General features: G+C 39.0%; 1 protein-coding gene across 2 annotated transcripts in view; it reads right to left on the bottom strand.

The window, feature by feature from the left end:
• The window catches only part of SLC38A4 (solute carrier family 38 member 4), a 67,100-nt gene that overhangs the window by 16,440 nt on the left and 31,137 nt on the right, over window positions 1-19,523 (bottom strand). Inside the window, exons 2-7 of one of the 2 annotated variants that reach the window (XM_035002812.1) lie at window positions 14,824-15,002; window positions 10,204-10,432; window positions 6,140-6,230; window positions 5,305-5,420; window positions 2,481-2,554; window positions 1,906-1,998 (exon numbers count right to left, since the gene is read on the bottom strand). In XM_035002812.1, the coding sequence (XP_034858703.1) occupies window positions 1,906-1,998; window positions 2,481-2,554; window positions 5,305-5,420; window positions 6,140-6,230; window positions 10,204-10,322 (493 nt within the window). In that variant the 5' untranslated portion in view covers window positions 10,323-10,432; window positions 14,824-15,002. The remainder of the gene's footprint in view (window positions 1-1,905; window positions 1,999-2,480; window positions 2,555-5,304; window positions 5,421-6,139; window positions 6,231-10,203; window positions 10,433-14,823; window positions 15,003-19,523) is intronic. The other variant, XM_035002811.1, reaches the window with a different exon arrangement.

Here is a 19,523-nt window from a genome sequence, read left to right as displayed (position 1 = left end):
AGATGATCCAATTTTATCAGTAACAATATATTTATTAAATTCTGCATAGAAGAAAACCTTGGAGTAGCTATTTTTAAGGGTGACTTATATAAATATTTCTTTATAATTAATATATTTATGTAATGTTTTAGTTTTTCACAATTAGCATATATTTGTCTTATAATTATAAAAATGCCCATTTAAAAAATAATCAGGAGGGCTCCAGAGACATTGAATCCGAGAACTAGGGAGGAAAGGATGTACTGAACCCTTATTATGTGCCATATGTTATCTGACTTCATCCTCACAATGACCTTGTGAGCTGGAATGTAATTCTCATTTTCATAGACGGAAAAATTAGACTCAGATGAGTAAAGTCACAGACAATGACAGAAACAGACTCAAATTTAGGTGCATCAGACTCCAAAAGTCTATTCTCTACTCAAGGGCTTGAAAATATTTTTTAAAAGAAGTAACATGTCAGATACATACAAACAGGGCCAAGGGAACCAGAGAGACTAGTACCTACTAATCTAGAGAAGCGATGGGTTATGGGAGCAAACAGAAGAAAGGGGGGTTTGGGGGGGGGGGTGCTGGGGGACTCCAAGAGTAGGGGAACTGAGTATGTTTGTTATGGTATGACAGGACATATAAAAGATAGCTAGCAAGCTAGCTAGGTAGATATGGAGGTAGTAGGAAAGGTATCAGAAAGGTAGGTAGAAGAAAGATGAGATCCTTACATGACAAGCGAAGGAGTTTAAGTTTTAACCTGAAAATAATGAGGGCATGCTGAAGAATTTTATGCTTGTGAGAAGCAAGACTAGATTTGCATTTGAGAAAGTGAATTTGGAGGATAAATCAGAGATAGGAGCAGGAGAAACTCAAGGCAGGAAGCCCAGTTAGAAGGCTACTGCAAGAGTCTGAGCAGAAACAGTGACCACCTGAACTATGACAGAGAGACTAGAAGGAGAGAACTTTTCAAGGCAGGTAAAGAACAGAATGGACAAGAGTAGGTATTTGAATGATCAGGATTAAGGAGGGAGGGAGAAGTTTAGGATGACACTATCATGTTTGGCTCAAGAAACTGGAGGCTGCTGGTATTGTTCATTGAGAGAAGAAAGAAAGAAGAACGGAATAGCAGGTTTGGGGACTGGAGAGGAGGTGAGGAAGTAGGCACCGCTGTGTGATGATAGATTCCAGGCCGTGCAAGAAGACATAGGCAGTAGGACATAGGAATTAGGGGTCTGGATGCCTTCTGAGGGTCAAAAACTCCATAGGACCTGTGAAGCTGGTGGGCAAACATATCACCTGGAACACTATTAAAAATACACATTCCTAGGTTCTACTCTAGAAATTATCATTTAGTAGGAATTATAAGAATCTGTAGAACCAAGGAATTGGTGGTTTTATTATAATGCTCCCAATGTCTACCCAGCCAGATTTTTGCTTTAGCACAACTTCTCAGGACATACTCCAATGGGCTCGCTCTGTGAAGGCTGTCTCAAGGAACCACCCCCCGCCCCCATATTTGGCTATGCCTTTCAGATACTTAATTTTCAGTTTTATGAAATAAACTCAGTCATACATATGAAACATCAACTGTTCTGACAAAGACAGTAATAAGCACTAATGATTTAATTTTTAAAATTTAAATGAAAGCCATAATAGCATTTGAAATCAAGAAAGCTTTTTTCTATTTTACTTCTAGAATTCATTTGGTGGGATCCTATATAATATTTTCTTAGATACTGTTGTTTTTCATTAAAGGACAGCAAATCTACTTAAGAATCCTTATTTTTAAAATTTCTGAATATAAAGCAGCTGTTTTTCTGTATTTAAAATGCTTGTTCATTGCCGTAAGAGTTTTCTGGTTTATTGAACATTCTTTAGAACGTTTAAGTGGTAGTGAATATTATATGCCCTTACCTCCAATGTTCTGCATTGTAATGGAAACAAAAGCTCCAATTTTCCCAGGCCATCCAAATGCCTTTTCCCCTAGTTTTTCATAAATTAAAGACCCTATAATAAGAAGTAAAAACAAAACAAAAAAAAAACAAAAGAACAACCTTTTAAAAGGATTGTTTTAATGACTAAAATATTTCTATAATTGTACACTGGAGTCTCAAATGTGTACATAAACACCACACAGAAATTATAAACCCCAAAGATGCAATCTCAGAAGCCAATACAAAATATGTTAAATGTTCTCCAGACAAGAAGCAATGGCTTCATTCATCTTAGCTCTGTGCAGCAAGTCAGAACTGTTATTTCTGTCATCCATCAAGACTCCTTTTTCCTATTTGGCTTGAACCTGAGCCAGTTGCCTTTCACTTCTCTTAGCTACCCTAATTACTAAAAACATTGAGAGGCCATGTCATTGGGGTCAGAAGAAAATGAAATGTGAAATTGACTAAAATCCTCCTATAGTTAGAGAGCAATAGAATGAACTACCCTTTAACAAGAATCAAAATAGAACATCTTGGACTTGAGCGGTAGCATACCTCCTTCCTTGGCGGTCTTTAATAAAAGGTGAACTGAGTAGAGTGATAATATTGCTACGGCAAGCAGCATGATTCTGGGAAGGGAATAGAGAGTAGACAATAAATTTCTATAATAAATAAGACATCCTCACATTAGATATTATCATAAACTATCGCACTGGTCCTTTCAACCATTAACTTTCCAAAAGCATGTGGGTTTTTGGGAAGCTGAGAAATTCTTTTCTGAACTCCACGCATACCCTTTGCTGTCACAGAACTGGAATTTGCTGTATTTTATGTGCTAAAGTATACCACCGGAAATTCCCCACTGGCCGAATTTGGTTCATAACTTAGATGCTAAATGTATGGCAAAATTAGCAAATACTCTATCTACTTATTCAGCATATGGGTATATGTCCATCATATTTGTGTGCTATTCTCAACATTTATAATTGAAGGACTATTTGACAAGCTGGCTAAGCCTTAATGTAAAATCTAGAAATACCGAAGCCAGAGCATGCAGTCTAACCTGCATTACTACTGATCCTGCACATGAGATAACAAGATACTGTGTGAGCCGGAGGGTCGGGCCGTTGCCTGTATAATAGAGCAAACAGAGAAAGGGAAGGATAGGGTGCAGAAAAATGCCTTTTTGTGTTGGGGTCAGAAAGAATCATTTCTGGCTCTGGACCCTCTACAATGTCCAAGGCATGTACGGATTCTTTATGCATAGAGTGATCAGTGTTTCTCCAAAAACAAGAATTGGAAAGCAAAAATAAGAACATAGATAAAAGCATCTATATAACAAATAAAGGAATAATACTAAACTTCACCTGACATCTAAAGCAAAAACCAAAACCAAAATAAAACCCTTATTCTTTGTTTTACATGACCAGAACACATTAAACACTTTCCCCACAATTGATCTAATTCTTTGGTAATTCCTGATGAAGTCAATGTTGCAAATGTATATTTGGGCCATGAGTTACAAATTTTTATAACTACTCTAGCTATCTTGTGCTCTTGTTTTCCACAAAAAATGTTTATCAGAACTGGCTAATCAATGACTTATTCATATATGTTTCCATATGCCTTGTGAACTTAACCTGTTTTTAAAGATGAGATTCAGATTACAGAATTTTATTTCCTGGAAAAATAATGAGCATTCCCTGTATTCTAAACACATACTTTCTTTGGCAGAAAATACTAAAAGTAAAACCAATGAAATCCTGTGTAACTCGCTGTGAGTTAAGGGGGATAGCCGAATTCAATCTGTGCTTCTTGGATACACAGAACATACCTCACGATGTCCAACAATGTAATTGCTCTGGACAGTTTAATCTGTTAAATGTTTAGGTCTGAAATGAAGCCCTCGGTTTTAAAAGTGGCATATTCTGCTCCCTTGAAAATGATCTTGTGACCCTAGGCCTAGGATCGGGGGAAGAGTCTCTTGTTTCTATTCATCAGTGATTGATGACAACTTCCTAATTGGAGAAGGCAATCTGTCTTAGAGATAGTGCCTATTACAAAAGTATACAACTGTGTGTATGAATACATCTCTAAGCCATTAAGATTTAGAGAATAAGAAAAAAAACTACTTTGTTTCAAACGTGACGTTGATATAAAAACCCGTTCAGCTAAAAAATATTATACCCAAAACAGATCAGAGCAGTAACACAATATAAATATTTATAGCCCTGCCTGATCCTTAGCCCTCAAATAGCTGTGTGATTATCTAATCATAAATGGTGCTCAAAACATAAATAGCATATATTTATAACATAAGCATTACATTCTTAGACAGCTATTTAACGCTCTAGCGTTGCATTAGGGATGGCGATCTGCATTCACGCTGATGCCTGACTAATATTAGACTATTCCTGTGAAGAATTCCACTGCTGCCAACTGTGTCTTAGAAAATCCCAGGCTGTATGTGATGCACACAAACATCTGTGGCAGTTTGTCACAGACGATGTGGTGCCCGCCCTCCAGGTCGGCTATGTGACCCTGCTACCCTCAGGCAGCCTTTGACCAAGTACATAGGTTTAGGAATAAACTCTGGCCACTCTGCAAATATTTCTGTGCCAAGCACTGTACTAGGTCTTGGGGATACAGACATGTGGTGAGTGAAAACAGAGGTGGGCTCAATCCCCTGGAGATTACAGTCTAGCAAGGGAGAGAGATACTAACCAAATAAATTGGACAACTGCACTAAAATATTAAAATTATGGGGAGTGTAAAGTAAGGTGTTTGTCCCAGGCATGGAGGCCAAGAAAGGCATAACTCAGGGGAGGGTGAGCTCTGCTATGAGGAGTCAACTAGATGAAGAAGAAAGGGAAAAGAATTCCAGGACCTTGTGCAAAGGCCCGTTGGTGAGAGGGGAATATGGCACCTTCTGGGTTGGAGAGAAGGCCAGTGTGCTCATTGCATCAGGCATCTAGGGGGTGTAGGGGATGGCGCACAAGATGGGACCAGAGCATGCAGGACTCGAGGCCTGGTTTGAGGTGGGATTTTTTTCCTTACAGTGTGATGCAGTCGGATCTGCTTCTGGGAAAGATCTTTTTACGGTGAATCACTTTGTAAAATGCTTTCTTTGAACTGGTAGGGCTGTTCCAGTACTTTGGGTGGTTGAGCACATATAGTTTCTACCAGTTGGTTAGGGGCAGCTGGTTGAACAAACACCATGATTAGTCTGCTCTGGTTCGTCCTCAGGTTGCTGTTTTATCCAGAAGCCCGAGAATATGCTAATACTTTCTCAGATCATTCCTGTTCACAAAGATCAAACTTGAGATTGTTAATTGAAAGAACACCAGGTGTGCATGGGCTTTGAACCAGAGGTACTTACATAAAAAGTATGATCCCCGTGTTGGCCATGGCATAGGACAGGCCCAAGATTCCACTGCCCATGATGGCATTGCTCAAGTTGAACGAAGACATTCCGAAGGACGTGGTTCCAGGATGCTTCAAGAAAAAAGGGCACATTTTAAGCAACTATTTGCCAAAGGATGAACCCTTTTCAAATTATTCTTATTCTCACATTATCTTTTACTGGAGGAACTTACAGTTCGAAATTGAAGAGTGAGATAAAATCACAGTGAATAAAAGTTGTTATTTCAATAAAAGCATATAATTTTCAAAGGAATGCTTGGTTTCAGCAGGTGTCTCGGGTAAAAAATAGAAAATACAAGTTGGGGGGCGCCTGGGTGGCTCAGTTGGTTAAGCGACTGCCTTCGGCTCAGGTCATGATCCTGGAGTCCCGGGATCGAGTCCCGCATCGGGCTCCCTGCTCAGCAGGGAGTCTGCTTCTCCCTCTGACCCTCTGCCCTCTCATGTGCTCTCTCTCTCATTCTCTCTGTCTCAAATAAATAAATAAAATCTTAAAAAAAAAAGAAAAAAGAAAATACAAGTTGGGTAATGTAAAGAAGGGAAAGCATGTCTGATTGCAGATTACATTTGGGTTAGAATGATTTCTCCAAAAAACAAATGAATTTCATAAATGATTTATGTAGCCATATGGCGAACAGGAAAAACAAGTCCTTATTCCAGTAAGGGCCTGAATAAACAGAGAATGTGCTGATCAAGGCTTGGAAAATTTCAGTCACACTGTTTTCCCACAGAGACCTAGGTAGATCAGGCACCCTCGAGTCCTGTTTACTGCCCAAAAGCAGAGATTCACTTACATGTTCATCATCATAATCTGCCAGCTTCTTTTCCCCTAAAAATCCATTTGTCAGGAATTTCTGACTTTCAGCATCTTCATTAGTAAATTGACTGGATGCACATACAAAAAAGAAAATGACGGAAAAATATCTAAGTAAATGCTCTGAATTATATTTGTGTTTCAGGTGATCTAAGTCACTGAATCGGGGAGGAAAAACAAGGCACTTAAAACTTTTTTTTTCTTTCTTTTGTTCCCTCATACTAGTGTTCCTTCCAGACCAACAACTGAGCTCCATTCATGAATATACTTTGGGAAGGAGAAAAGTTATGAAGGAAGAAAATAATTTTTTAAGCCATATTTCTTCTTCCCACAAGAATTGTGCCAAAAAAAAAGAATAATTACAGCTAATTTTGTTTTCACTTTGAGCCCTCCCAAAGAGAAGGTATAGAGCAGTGACTGAGTTTTCTCTGTTACTACCACACTATAATCAGATGATTGTATTAATTCAATAAATATTAAGTGCCTAGGCATGTGGTTTTCATCTCATCCGATGCTCAAATATCCCTATGAGAGGAACTTTCAAGCCCCTGCTCTACAGATGAGGTGACCCTGGCTCAGAAAAGGGAAGTAACGTGCCCACACCCACCCAACTCCAAGTCTAGGGTCTTCCATGGTGCCCTGCAGTCCCAGGCAGGACCCCATAGCTGGTGTTTTCCTTTTTTCTTGGTTCCACCTGTGTATTCACATATCCCTTGCTGGAATGTAGTTCAGTGGTAGCTCTGTGTTGTGTTTGGTTGTTTTTGAGTGTGGGTCTACAGATTTTCATGACTGAAGATATACTCGAACTATTTAGACAATGAGAAACTAAGAAAAACGTTAAGGAAAACCATGAATTGGTAGAAGAGCTGGGAAGGAAGTAGGGCTTTCTGTCTTTGCCATCAGCAAACACTGTGACTGTGGTCTACTTAGGCAGAGGCTGGACACCGCCCATGTCTATTCTGTACAGGTCCTGCGGTTATATGCCAGGGGTCTAAGGAAATGGGTCCAGTACAACCAAGTGTCCAAAAGGCTTGACTAGTAATCACAGGAGATCTGTACAAATTATCCTTTATAACAAGCTAATCCTGAAAATATCTTGAGAGAAAGAGATAACAAGGTTACTTTGGGAGACTATAGAACAATGTCAAGTGTAGGTAGGACCAGCAGATGAAGTTACTAAGTTTGATGGGCTTTTCTAGATATTCACTGTGGACAAACTAGGAACATTTCCCGGCATTCTCCTCTTCTTTCCATGGAAGCATAATGCCTGCCAATGCTTTCTTCCATCCCTGCACGAACCCCTGCGCCCCCTGCTCCCTTTCTGTGCTTTATTTTAATAGTCTGTAGTTAATAGACTTGCTATGTGGAGACTGGGACATAATGTTCATAGTTGGAAACAGACAAAATAAGATAAAATGGAGCCTAAAACAGGCCTAAGGGTTAGCAAACAAAAGTGTCATCTGGATTTAAACTCTGGAATGCCAACATTCTATTTCTTTACCTCAACCCATAACTTAGAATCCTTTAGTCCATGAGTAGATTTTAAGATTTAAAATGTGAAAGTAAATAGATTTTTCTCTGGAATGCCAACATTCTATTTCTTTACCTCAACCCATAACTTAGAATCCTTTAGTCCATGAGTAGATTTTAAGATTTAAAATGTGAAAGTAAATAGATTTTTCTCTCTCAAGGCATTCACATGTTTTTATTTTGGCATGAGATGAATTGTAATCATAAAACATGACAAGACTGGATAAACTATATGAGAAATGTTTTGAATGTCTTAAATGTTTTGATACTGAACCCAGCATGTATTGAAAACATAAGTATAATGATTCCAAATAAATGAATTATGTTCAATTTCCCAACAATTTACATTGAAGGGATCAATCCCACCAGACATAAGCAAACCCATCTTTTTAAAGTGATTATAAAATTGCAAAATGATGACTGGGTCTGAGTCAGGAGTTAAAAGCTAAGTCACTGTAAGCAGTCCCGAACACATTGTATGAAGCTTAACAGAAGCATTCCCAACTTTCCGCTGTGGCTTTTAGAGGACCAAATCGAATGACCCTGTAGGACCGTTCTCGGGATGGTGTCCCCCTCTGCTCAGCCACCTCTGCTGAGTTCATATCTATGTGCCTCCTTCTCAGAAACAAGAGCCCTCAGAATTGGTCAATTTACTAAAGGTGACAAGTGAAGGGGAAAGAACCAAAGTTTATTGGGGATCAGCTATCTTTCAGGCATTCATGTAATTAATCCTCAGAAAAGTAGGTGCTAGTTGGTCATGCTGCATTTTTCACTGAAGCTCATGAGAAGGTAAATATCTTCTCTCAACTCAGGCAAGCACTCTGCAGATCCCAAAGCCCTGTGTTCTGCCACACTGTGCCTTGTCAAGAGTTGCTCAACCTAGAAAATGCCACGAGTTACATCTCCATCATCTCCCTAGTCCATCGGCACACAAGCTGACTGCACAGGTCTGTGGAGGGAGAATAGGGCTTCCTCCTGATGGTCTTTCCTGGATGTTGTGAAATGAAATGAGATGTCCTTGTTTGAGGGTCATATTCTCTACTTCAGGCCTAGATTTGGTCAAACATTTCCTTCTAAATGTCTGAAGTCATGCATCATTGTGTTTGATACCATTTTGTGAGAAATGAATTTCCTTTATCAAATGTCTATTGTGCAGCTACTATGTTCCAGGCAGTATGCTATGTGCTGGGTCCACAGAAGCCAGTAGCCTGTTGTGGTGGAATGATGGAGGAGAGCGGGCACACAAAGGAGGGGTGGTCACTTTCACCCGAGGGAAGGCTTCATCAGAGTTCCAACTTTGAGCTGTGTCTTGGAGGATGAATGGTATCAATGGAGGAAGGGGAAGGTGGATGAGTGACACAAAAAGAGGGCATTCCAGGCTGATGGAGCAGAATGAGTGAAGGCACAGGGAGCTGGAAATGGCTCAACAAGGCTTTCCTACAAAAAGGGAGCAGAGCAAGGTATGAACAGGAGAGCCAGATCAGGGACAAATCAAGAAGGGCCTTACATGCCAAACAACGTATGGCCCAATCTTTGTCTTATAGCTAATGGGAAGCCACTGAAAGACTTTACCAAGGGATGGAACCTGAGTTACTCTCAACTGTAGAAGATTACTTTTGCAGGGATGTGAAGAGCTAGTTGGAGGAGAGCAAAATGTAAGACAGGGAGACCAAGGGACAGGAAAGGCTGTTCTAATAGGTGACAGATGATGAGGTCCTAGAGTAAGATGGCAGTAGAATGGGTACAGAGAAGAGGGTGGATTTGAAACATTAAAGAGGTAGAACCAATCAGATATAATCAAACACTGGATGTGTGGCTGGGAGAAGGGACGATTCGAGGTTGACAGTCAGGGTCTTTTGACTGAGTTGCTACAAGACAGTGGTGATTTTCACCATGATGGCAATTACTGGAGGAGGAGGAGATTTTGAAGAGAAATACAGGAGTTCAATATTAGACATCCCAAGTTTGACTTTATAAATGAGGCAATTCAGACACATGAGGCACCCTGTAGAGACGTGTGGTAGATAGTTGGATAGAGTGACCTGAAATGAAGTGAGAAGTCTAACAGGCTGAAGACATGGCACACATTCGGTGAGTGGAACTGAGAGTTGTCAATGAGCTTGCTCACATGTCACTTTTAGTGACCAAAGAATCACCACAGAATTCTGGAGATGCAGCAACATCGAAGGGGCAGTCAAAGGAAGAGAAATCTGAGGGGAAAATAGCCCAAAAGGTGAAAGAAGTGATAGGTTATATAACTTTGAATGTTCTATATTAATGGGGACTAGAACACTGTAACCTCAATTCTAAATTAGTCACACACAGTCTAAATCAGACTGACATATAATGATGATATAATAATGAACTTCAGGATCAGAGTTGATGTGTGAACATCAATGTCATGGTTATCTTGCAAATAGATAATGAGTCCAATTCTTCCTGACAAAAACCTTGTTTTTCACATCCATAAACCTGTCATTTTACCATGGAACCTGGTCATTTTTAATCCCATACCTGCTCATTGCTGCCTTTTCTAAATTACCCATCCCGGTGTAGCTATCTTGAGCACTTTCTCCACTGACGCTCTCGTCATCAGGTTCAATGTTGACATTTCTCAGCTCCATGGGATCCATTTGAGCTGCCAGCACCTCTTGTCCACACACAAGCTCCTTCAGTGTAAACAGTATACTGCACCTTCAGCCTCAGGCTCTTCCACTTTAGGCTGGTGTTCAGAACACTCTTTCTGCAAGAAGAACACGAAATAAATCATAATTTCCTTTAAATTAGATAAGTGAAAATAAGACATACTACTTTGTGTATGGTCTCTATAGAAACATGAAAAGAAAGTACACTCCTGAACACTGCCCTATAAATTTATTTCTGGCAAGTTTCCTTTACCCAATACAAAAACAGAAAATCAAAGAGAAGAAGGAAAGTCCTTTAATAAATCACTAAATCATCGGATATTTATAGAGTACCTATGTAGATGAACATGGCAGGTGCTCTGCTAGTCACTGTGGGAAGAAAAAAAAAAATACAACCTGGCAGCCATCTTCAAGAGGCTTTCCTATTTGTAAGCAAATTGCCTGATTTTAAAAGAAAGGAAGACGAAAGTAAATTGTTGACAAAGATCTGACAAGGCAGAATCTAACAGTGTCTCTACCAGCAGTAAGATAGGAAAATTACTGCTTGAATTTGCTAATTGGGTATGAAAGAATTCACATCACCAGAATGCCTAATAACATGCAACACAGGGTAGGATCATGCCAAGGGAGATGCTTTCCAGGCACATGGATCATGAAGCCAAAGCTAAGAATGTAACAAAAGGAAGCACAGGTTTAGCTTTGAATCAGCATCTGTCACCATCCATATAAAATTAAAATGCATTTTAACAGCAAAGAGACTGAGCTTTTAGGTTCTGCTCTGCCTTTAATTCATTGGATCCCAGCACAAGTTAACCTTTTTTTAAGATTTTATTTATTTTTGAGAGAGAGCGCGAGAAAGAGTGCATGTGCGCATGAGCAGGAGGAGGAGCAGAGGGAGGGGGAGAAGCAGGCTCCCCGCTGAGCAGGGACCCCCCCCCCACACACACACCCATGTGGGGATTGATCCCAGGACCCTGGGATCATGACCTGAGCTGAAGGCAGACGCTTAACTGACTGAGCCATCCAGGCACCTTTTTTTTTTTTTTTTAACTTCATTTTCTTCAACTATAACGTGAAAAGGGGTGGACTGGCATTGGGTTTAAAAAAAAAAAGCTATGAATCCATCATATGCTGTTGATACAATTCTTGTTGAACTGTTAGAGTGGTAGAAGTACTCTCACTCTTGGAAGGTGTGGTTCTGAATATGCACTACCTATTTGGTAAGAATATCCCAAGCACAGAAACTAACATAACAATTGCTCCAGAACTCAGGAAATCCAAAAGTCCCCTGACAAATATAAAACCACATGGGAATGCCTTCGCAATCCAGCGCCCAGGCAGCACATCTGTGGAAGGCAACTCACACTTGCTGAGGTCACGACCCCAAGTACAAACGCCACAGAACACACGTGGAAACTCAGGATGAGTGTCAGTAAGCATGAGAAAGAAGATTCATACCTGAGTAACTAGAGCTAGCAAAGCAATCTAAAAGGGACTTTAAAACTATATAGTAAAAACTAATAGGAAGATTCAAAATAAGAGCTAACATCCATAAAATAAGAACATTATAAAAGATGATCAGGCTGGTTTGAAAAAGAGCCAAAAAAGGAAGTTTAAAAATTAAAAAAAAAAATAGTCATTGAAATAAAGAGAACTCAGCTGAAGGGAGAGTCATGAAACTGAAAGATAGATCCATGGAAATCACTCAATTATATCACAAATAGGTAAAGAAAGACAAATATGAAGTTAAGAGACATGGTGGGGAAGCAAGAATAAGAAGTCTAACATACTCCACTTGCCCTCTTATTATGAGAGAAGTATGAGGCCAGGGAGAAGCAAAACAGAAAAGACATAATGGCAGAGAATTGTCCAGAACCAAAAAAAAAAGACAGTAGCTCTCAAGATTTTTTAAAAAGCACATAGTATTTCAAGCAGAAGGAATAAAAATGAATATATTCATTAATATGATAAAGATAAAGAGAAAAATTATAAAAGCCAAAAGAGAGGTTAGAAGATACGCCTACTGTTAAAGAAAAAATAGAAACTTGTATTAAATGAGTAAAAAAGATTCCTCCATCCATCACACAGACCAGTTTCACCGAAGAGCAGGACCTATGAATGACCGTTTCTATTTTTAGTTCTTGTTAGTTATTCTAAATTTAAATTATTCACTAAAACCTCTCTGACATGGTTTATCAATTCTAGACTTAAGACGAATGACAGGTGAGGAAATTAGCATACTTCCTTCTATCCATCCTTCTCACAAGCTCCTAATTGTTTTAGTTAATGAAATACTTTTACAATGTTGAGATTCATAATACTTCCATACTCTTCTGTAAAACAATGAAGTCTCTCATAATTTTCTGTAGGTTGTTTTGAACACTAAAAACCAACAATCAGCACTGGCAACATTATGATTGTGTAAATGGTATGCTCTAAAGAACCAAGTGGTAAATTTGACTACATAATAAATGATCTGGAGGTCCTCTGTTAGTAAAACATTGCAAGTGAATTTTCCATCCTTTTACTTTCCACCCTCTGAATCTCACTCAGCTGCCAATGTCTTCTGAACACCATTCCATCTTCTATCTTCAATTCATTTTGCATGGTGCTGGAATCCACCTGGATAACTCTTTTCACACAATGTATCCATGTTTGTAAACAGAATCTCTGAGTTCTTTCACGTTGGAAAAAAAGCTTTACTTTGCCCTTAAAATTTTTTGAAGAAGTATTGAGTAGAGTAGAAAAACATAGTTTACTTTGTTTTTTAAGTTTTTATTTAAATTCCAGTGAGGTGACATACAGTATATTAGTTTCAGGTGTGCAATATAGTGATTCAGCACTTCCATATGTCACCCAGACAAGTGCCCTCCTTCATCCCCATCCCCTATTTCACCCATCCTCCCACCCCCCTCCCCTCTGGTAACCACCAGCTTGTTCTCTATAGTTGCGAGTCTATTTCTTGGTTTGCCTCTCGTTCTTTATATCCTCCTTTGCTTGTTTGTTTTGTTTCTTAAATGCCAAACATGAGTGAAATCATATGATATGTGTCTTTCTCAGACTGACCTATTTCATTTAGCAGAATACTCTCTAGCTCCATCCATGTTGCTGCCAATGGCAAGATTTCCTTCTTCTTTAGGGCTGAATAATATTCCATTGTATAACACAGTTTCCTTTTAAGCTATATCTATCTTATTTTTCAACCTGTCCACTAATTATTTTTCACAATCATGTTTTTAATTTGTAATAATTTGGTCTTCATCTTCTCCCTCTTTTTTCATCCTACCCTTTTCGTTTGTTTTTACAGAGGCAGTATTTTCTCAAATCTTTCTAAAGACATTGACTGGAAGTTTTCAAAAGCTCCTTTTGTTCCCTAAATTATGTATTTTTCTGGAGTTAATTCTGTTTGTTCATCTTGGTCCCTCTCTCACTTGCTGGTTTTCCTTAAGTTCTTAGTGATCCTAGGTTGTCTGTTCTTCTTTATGAATGAAGAGTATGGTGGTTAACTTAGGTAGTACTTGGAGTTTCTCTTAAATCTTGCAGGCCCATTTCATTAATGGGTTGCTCCCTTATAGGTCCTGTAAGTGGCTTCTCTGCAGATGTCTATGTGGAGCATCCTGGAGAACGCCACTCCCGGATGCAGCAGGCACTCTCGGAGAGGTTTCTATGGGAGCAAAATGTTCTCATGTGTTTTCCTCTTGGGTGGAGCTTCTGTTTCTGCTTGTAATCCCTCTTTGTCTGCTGTGGAGGCCCCAGTGCCATTTGTAAAGTCGGGCTTTCTTTTTTAAATATATATATATATATATACACACACACATATATATACACACACATATATATATATACACACACACATATATGTATATGTATATGTATATATATATGATTTTGTTTATTTGAGAGAGAGAAAGAGAGAAAATAAGCAGGGGGAGGGGCAGGGGCCGAGAGAGAAGCAGGCTCACGCTGAGCAGGGAGCCCGATGTGGGGCTCGATCCCAGGACCCTGAGATCATGACCTGAGCTGAAGGCAGGCGCTTAATGACTGAGCCACCCAGGCACCCCAAGTCAGGCTTTCTTTCCAGACTAGATCACAGCCTTAACCTTTGAGCAAAGGTGGTGGCCCAAACAGATGAAAATGTCCAAACTGAGATTCCTTGGCGAAAACCTGGTCATTGGTTGCCCATAAGACACACCTTCTCTTTGTATACATTCATTTCATTTGGAGTTGTTGCCAGGCTCATTCTGAAAAAAAGCCCACTTACCCTGTGAATTTTTTTACCCTCGTTTACCCGGTTCCTTTTCTCTTTCACAGATTTTCCTGTGCTATCTGCTTTCTGGCTTCTAGGAAATCTTCCAAACTTGTGTTTATTATGAACACTGCTATTATTTTTTAGAACTTTCGTGGGTTTTTTTCTTTTAAAAGGTATTATTTTGTTTAAAGCTTCATTGCTTGAATTCCTCAACACGAGGTCCCAGTCCTCCATTCTTACCATTGACTCCCAAGACTTCATATCCCAAGGTCCATCTTTGGGCCAGGCCTCTTCTCTGAGCTCCAGCCGCCTATGTCCAGCCTCCTAACTGATGTATATACTTGCATATCTCAGAGGCAGTTTAAATTCAATGTGTCCAGAATCTAACTTGCAACAGTTTCCTCTTCTTCCAATGTTTCCTATCCAAAGAATATTGTTACCATTTATCCAGGTACTGAAACCAGAAGCATGAATCTTCTATTACAAATTTTCCTTTCTTACCCCACCCTCCACATCCAGTCCTTTACAAAGTCTGGTTGATTTTACAACTCGTCAACATATATTCTCAAGTTAATCTACTACTTTCCATTTCTCCCACCATCACTCTTGTCCAACTACTATGGTTTCTCTTACTCTGTCAACTACAGCAAACCTAATCCATGTCCTTGAATCCTCTCTTGTCTCCCCTCCCCCAAAATTCACTTTTCGCACAACAGTCAGAATGATCCTTTTTAAATTTTATTTATTTTATTTTTCAGAATGATCCTTTGAAAACTAAACTTAGGTCATATTTATTTGCTTAAAACTCTTCCATGTGTTCCCCTTGTTTTTAGGAGAAAGTCTAAGTTCTCAACAAGCCCACGAGGCTCTGTGTGGCTCACCCTCTTCTCTGGTCTCCTCTCCTCCCCAGCTCGATGTTCTAGCTACAGTAGCCCTCTTGCAATTTCAGGAACTCCCCAGGTTCTCTACTACCTCAGGCCATTTGCACATCTGAGCCATAATTCCTGGAATGCTCTGCGTTCCATGCTTTACTCAGTCAACCCCTCTCGGGGACTACAGGAATATACACGGCAGTAGACCTGGAAGCTTCAAATTCCATTTCACGTCATACTTATTCAAAGGAACCTCACCGATTTCATTCATATGAAGCCATGCTAACCTGGTATATATCCTGGATATATATAAAAAAATATATCCAACACGGTGGCACTTACTACGTGCCAGACACTGTTATAGAGCTTTACATCTATCAACTCGTTTAATCCTCACAGCAGCCCTCTGAGATAGGTACTATTTTGGTTCTTATTCCCATTTTACAGATGAAGTCATGGAGGCACAGAGAGGTAATGTAGCCTCCCTACTATGCCACCTCTGTTCTGCTCTCTCTACCACAGAGAACTAATGCCAGACACGGAACAGAAACTCTGGCTCTGGTGATACATATAACAGGGTATAAATCTTGGCCAAATTAACTAACTTCTGACTTTTCTGTCTTACCATATGTAAAATGAGGGTCATATCATTTACCATAAAGCAGCATTGTGAGGATTTAAATGATGTATTTTAAAAAAAGATTTTATTTATTTATTTGAGAGAGAGAGAGAGAGAGCACCAGCAGGGGGAGGAGCAGAGGGAGAAACAGGCTTCCCGCTGAGCAGGGAGCCCAGTGTGGGGCTGGATCCCAGGACCCTGAGATCATGACCTGAGCCAAAGTCAGTTGCTTAACTGACTGAGCCACGCAGGCCCCCCCTTCTTTCTTTTAATAATCAGAATTTAATTACTCTTTATCTGCATGCAAACATATATAGTATTTTATATACATATCTACAATTTTTATAAAAGAGGACTTTACAATTCTCAAAATTCACAAAAAATGTAAGCAAGGTATATACGCTTCCCAAATAAAGAAATTGAGACCTAATCTCATGTTATTTATACCAGTTATAAAACATTACATTCTCTTTTGACTATGACATGATATAGCCCATGAAGTATTAAACAGTGATTTAAGATCTCAACCCCAAATCCTAATTTTGGCCCTGGCCAAGGTAAAGCTGGAACACATTTTCATAGCTTATATCTTTAGCTCTGAAGATTCTATTATTGATCTATTTTGAGGAAACAACAGCTAAAACAAAATTTAAAAAGAATTAGAACATTATGAGCAACTAGATATTCTGCATCACTTGCCTGCAGCACAAAGTACATACCTTGAGACATTCAGACCATATCATAATTATTAAAATTTATTAACATGATTATACCTCAGTGTGGAAGTATTTTACAGATGGTATTTATTCACTCAACAAATACTGAAAATGAAATATGAGCCAGAAACTATGAAAGAGAAAGCATGAATCAGACAGAATCCCATGGGGCACCTGGGTGGCTCAGTCAGCTCAGCATCTGACTCTTGGTTTCGGCTCAGGTCATGATCTCAGGATCGTGAGATTAAGCCCCATGTTGGGCTCCGTGCTCAGCATGGAGTTGCTTGAGATTCTCTCTCTCCCTCTCCCTCCGCCCCTCCCCCTGCTCATTGCTCTCTCTCTCTGATAAATAAATAATAAATAAATAAATAAATAATAAAATAAAATAAAATAAAGTCTTTTAAAAAAGAAAGACAGAATCCCTGTACCTGATGAACTATTTAGTAGATTTTGAACAAACTATTACAACATAATTTACATTTTTATTTTTTTTCTCTAAATAACTACTTAATAATCAGTGAATCTTTGCATGGGTAGGCTAGGAAAGAATGATGTTGGCATACATCTTAACTGAAAAATATGTGTAATATATGTGATATGTGATATGTAACATTATAATAGAATAAAATTTTCATAGGCAGAGATTCTTCTACTGCTCCCCTTCTCAGTACACAGCACCTTCATTAACCCAATTGCTCACAGGAGGAATCTGGCTGTAGGTATTGACACCTCTCATTCTCGACCCTGAATCTCCCTACCCACATCCAATCTATCACCAAGTCCTAGCAACCCTTCTTTCAACATTTAAAAATAATTCATTTACTTCTCTCTCCACGACCAATATGTTATTCCAAATGACTACCTGCTAAAGGCCCTGAAATGATTTTTTTTCATCACTTTTTAGAATAAAGTCAAATTTCCTAATAGGCTCTAAGGCCCTACATACTTTAACCCCCACATAGCTCTTTAGGCCCATATGGAACCATACCTCCTCTCACTCACTGGATACACTGGGCTGTTTTCTTTCCTCCTTGCCACCTCAGGACCTTTTAACATGCTGTTCTCTCTGCCTGGAATGTTCTTCTTCACATTCTTAAACCCAGGTGTCTCCCAAAGTAAAAAGAACCTGAAAATCTTTAAATGCCAAGTGGTCAGAGAGGCCCCCCATCTAAACTAGATCCCCTGTTATATACTCTGGTACCATATGCTCCTCTCCTTCACATCCTTGTCACACTTTGTGCTTCTGTTTTAAATTGTGTGATTATTTGATAAATAACTATCTCTTCTACTAGGCTGAGAGCTTCATGAAGGTGGGAAGAGTGCTGGGTTTGGAGAGCCTACATATTCCCAGCAAGTGACACAGTGCCTGGTGGTATATTCTACCAAGACCATTGCATCTCTATATGTTCTCCTTTACAGATACAAGTACGTATTCTTGTTACACCTTTAAAGGTTAATATTTCAAAGTGAAATGGAAGCGTTTCCCTCTGGCTACCAGGAGAAAGAACAGCTTTGCTCCACAAAGAATGTTCAAAATTATTCTAAAAGAAAAAGCAAATTTGGTTTGACAGAACTTTCTGTAGTCTAGCTTTTCTCTTCAATGCAGTGAAGTTTCTCTGTGATACAAAGAGATCTTCAGTGCACAGGTCATCTGCACTGTTGTTTCAATTCACTTATTCACGAAGATAAAAAAAATCAGAACTTGAAACAAATGTATTTAGAATACTATCATTGTCAGAAGGCTTTGTTTCTTCATATTTATTAAGAGCTATCTAAATGTCCTGATGGATAGCCAAATTCTAGTTATTAAACATTATGTCTTGTTCTTCGAATAGGTACTCAAGAAACGTAGGGTGGGGGCTTCTCAGAAAAGCAGACTTCTATTTTACTTAGGTAGTTCAACTTCAAAGAAAGACCTCAAATCTGGAAAGCAAAACTGTCCTTGAGTCAAGAGGCAAAAGTTACGACCTTCCCTAGTGACTGCAAACATTTATTTTACCTGATAAGCAAATGTGAAGAGGAAGCTGACATTGGCAGAGCATTTCCCACCATCCCCTTTCATGCCTACCTATTTCTGACAAATCTACTCCGAAATCTAGGCTTAATTAGCAGATCGCTTTCCATGTCATTTACCTTTTGGTTGAGCAAGTGGGAAGTAGCTGGTCATACAACTTCTAAAAGCCAAATGATCTTTGCATCCAAGGAACTGACTTAATTCCACATCCCAAATGTACCTTAGGTAAATGAATACAGCTTTAACAATGAAGTCAATCTAATATTACCTTTATATTAAATTCTTTTGAACAATTTCCCCAACAATGGCATTCTAGTCACACATTGAGAATTAGATGGTTGTTAGTCTGTGGCATGATTTTTCACAGAAATTAGCTTCCATAAAAACACTCAGTATCATTCAGTCTGAGGTACATCTTAGAAAAGAAACTACTAATGACAGCAAAACTGTATTTACTTGACTACTTCCTATTGCTGGTGCTAATATTCTAGCATTTCCATTCCTTTCCTCTACTCAGACATAGCTTAGAAATAATATCTTGGGAGAACTAGAAGAGTTAAAAGAAATAACCCTATATTGAGGTCTTTTCCTTTTGCTAAGAATAGTAAATACTTGCTAATATGAGAGTTACAGCACCATTTGATGAGGTATAAAGGCTAAAATATAATATAATAAACTATAATATAAAGGCTAAAATAAAATATAAGCAAAATAACATT

Source organism: Mirounga leonina, unplaced genomic scaffold (assembly GCF_011800145.1).
Source record: "Mirounga leonina isolate KUSES-001 unplaced genomic scaffold, KU_Mleo_1.0 Mir_126, whole genome shotgun sequence".
NCBI lineage: Eukaryota > Metazoa > Chordata > Mammalia > Carnivora > Phocidae > Mirounga > Mirounga leonina.
This window is presented reverse-complemented; position numbering and strand designations above follow the sequence as displayed.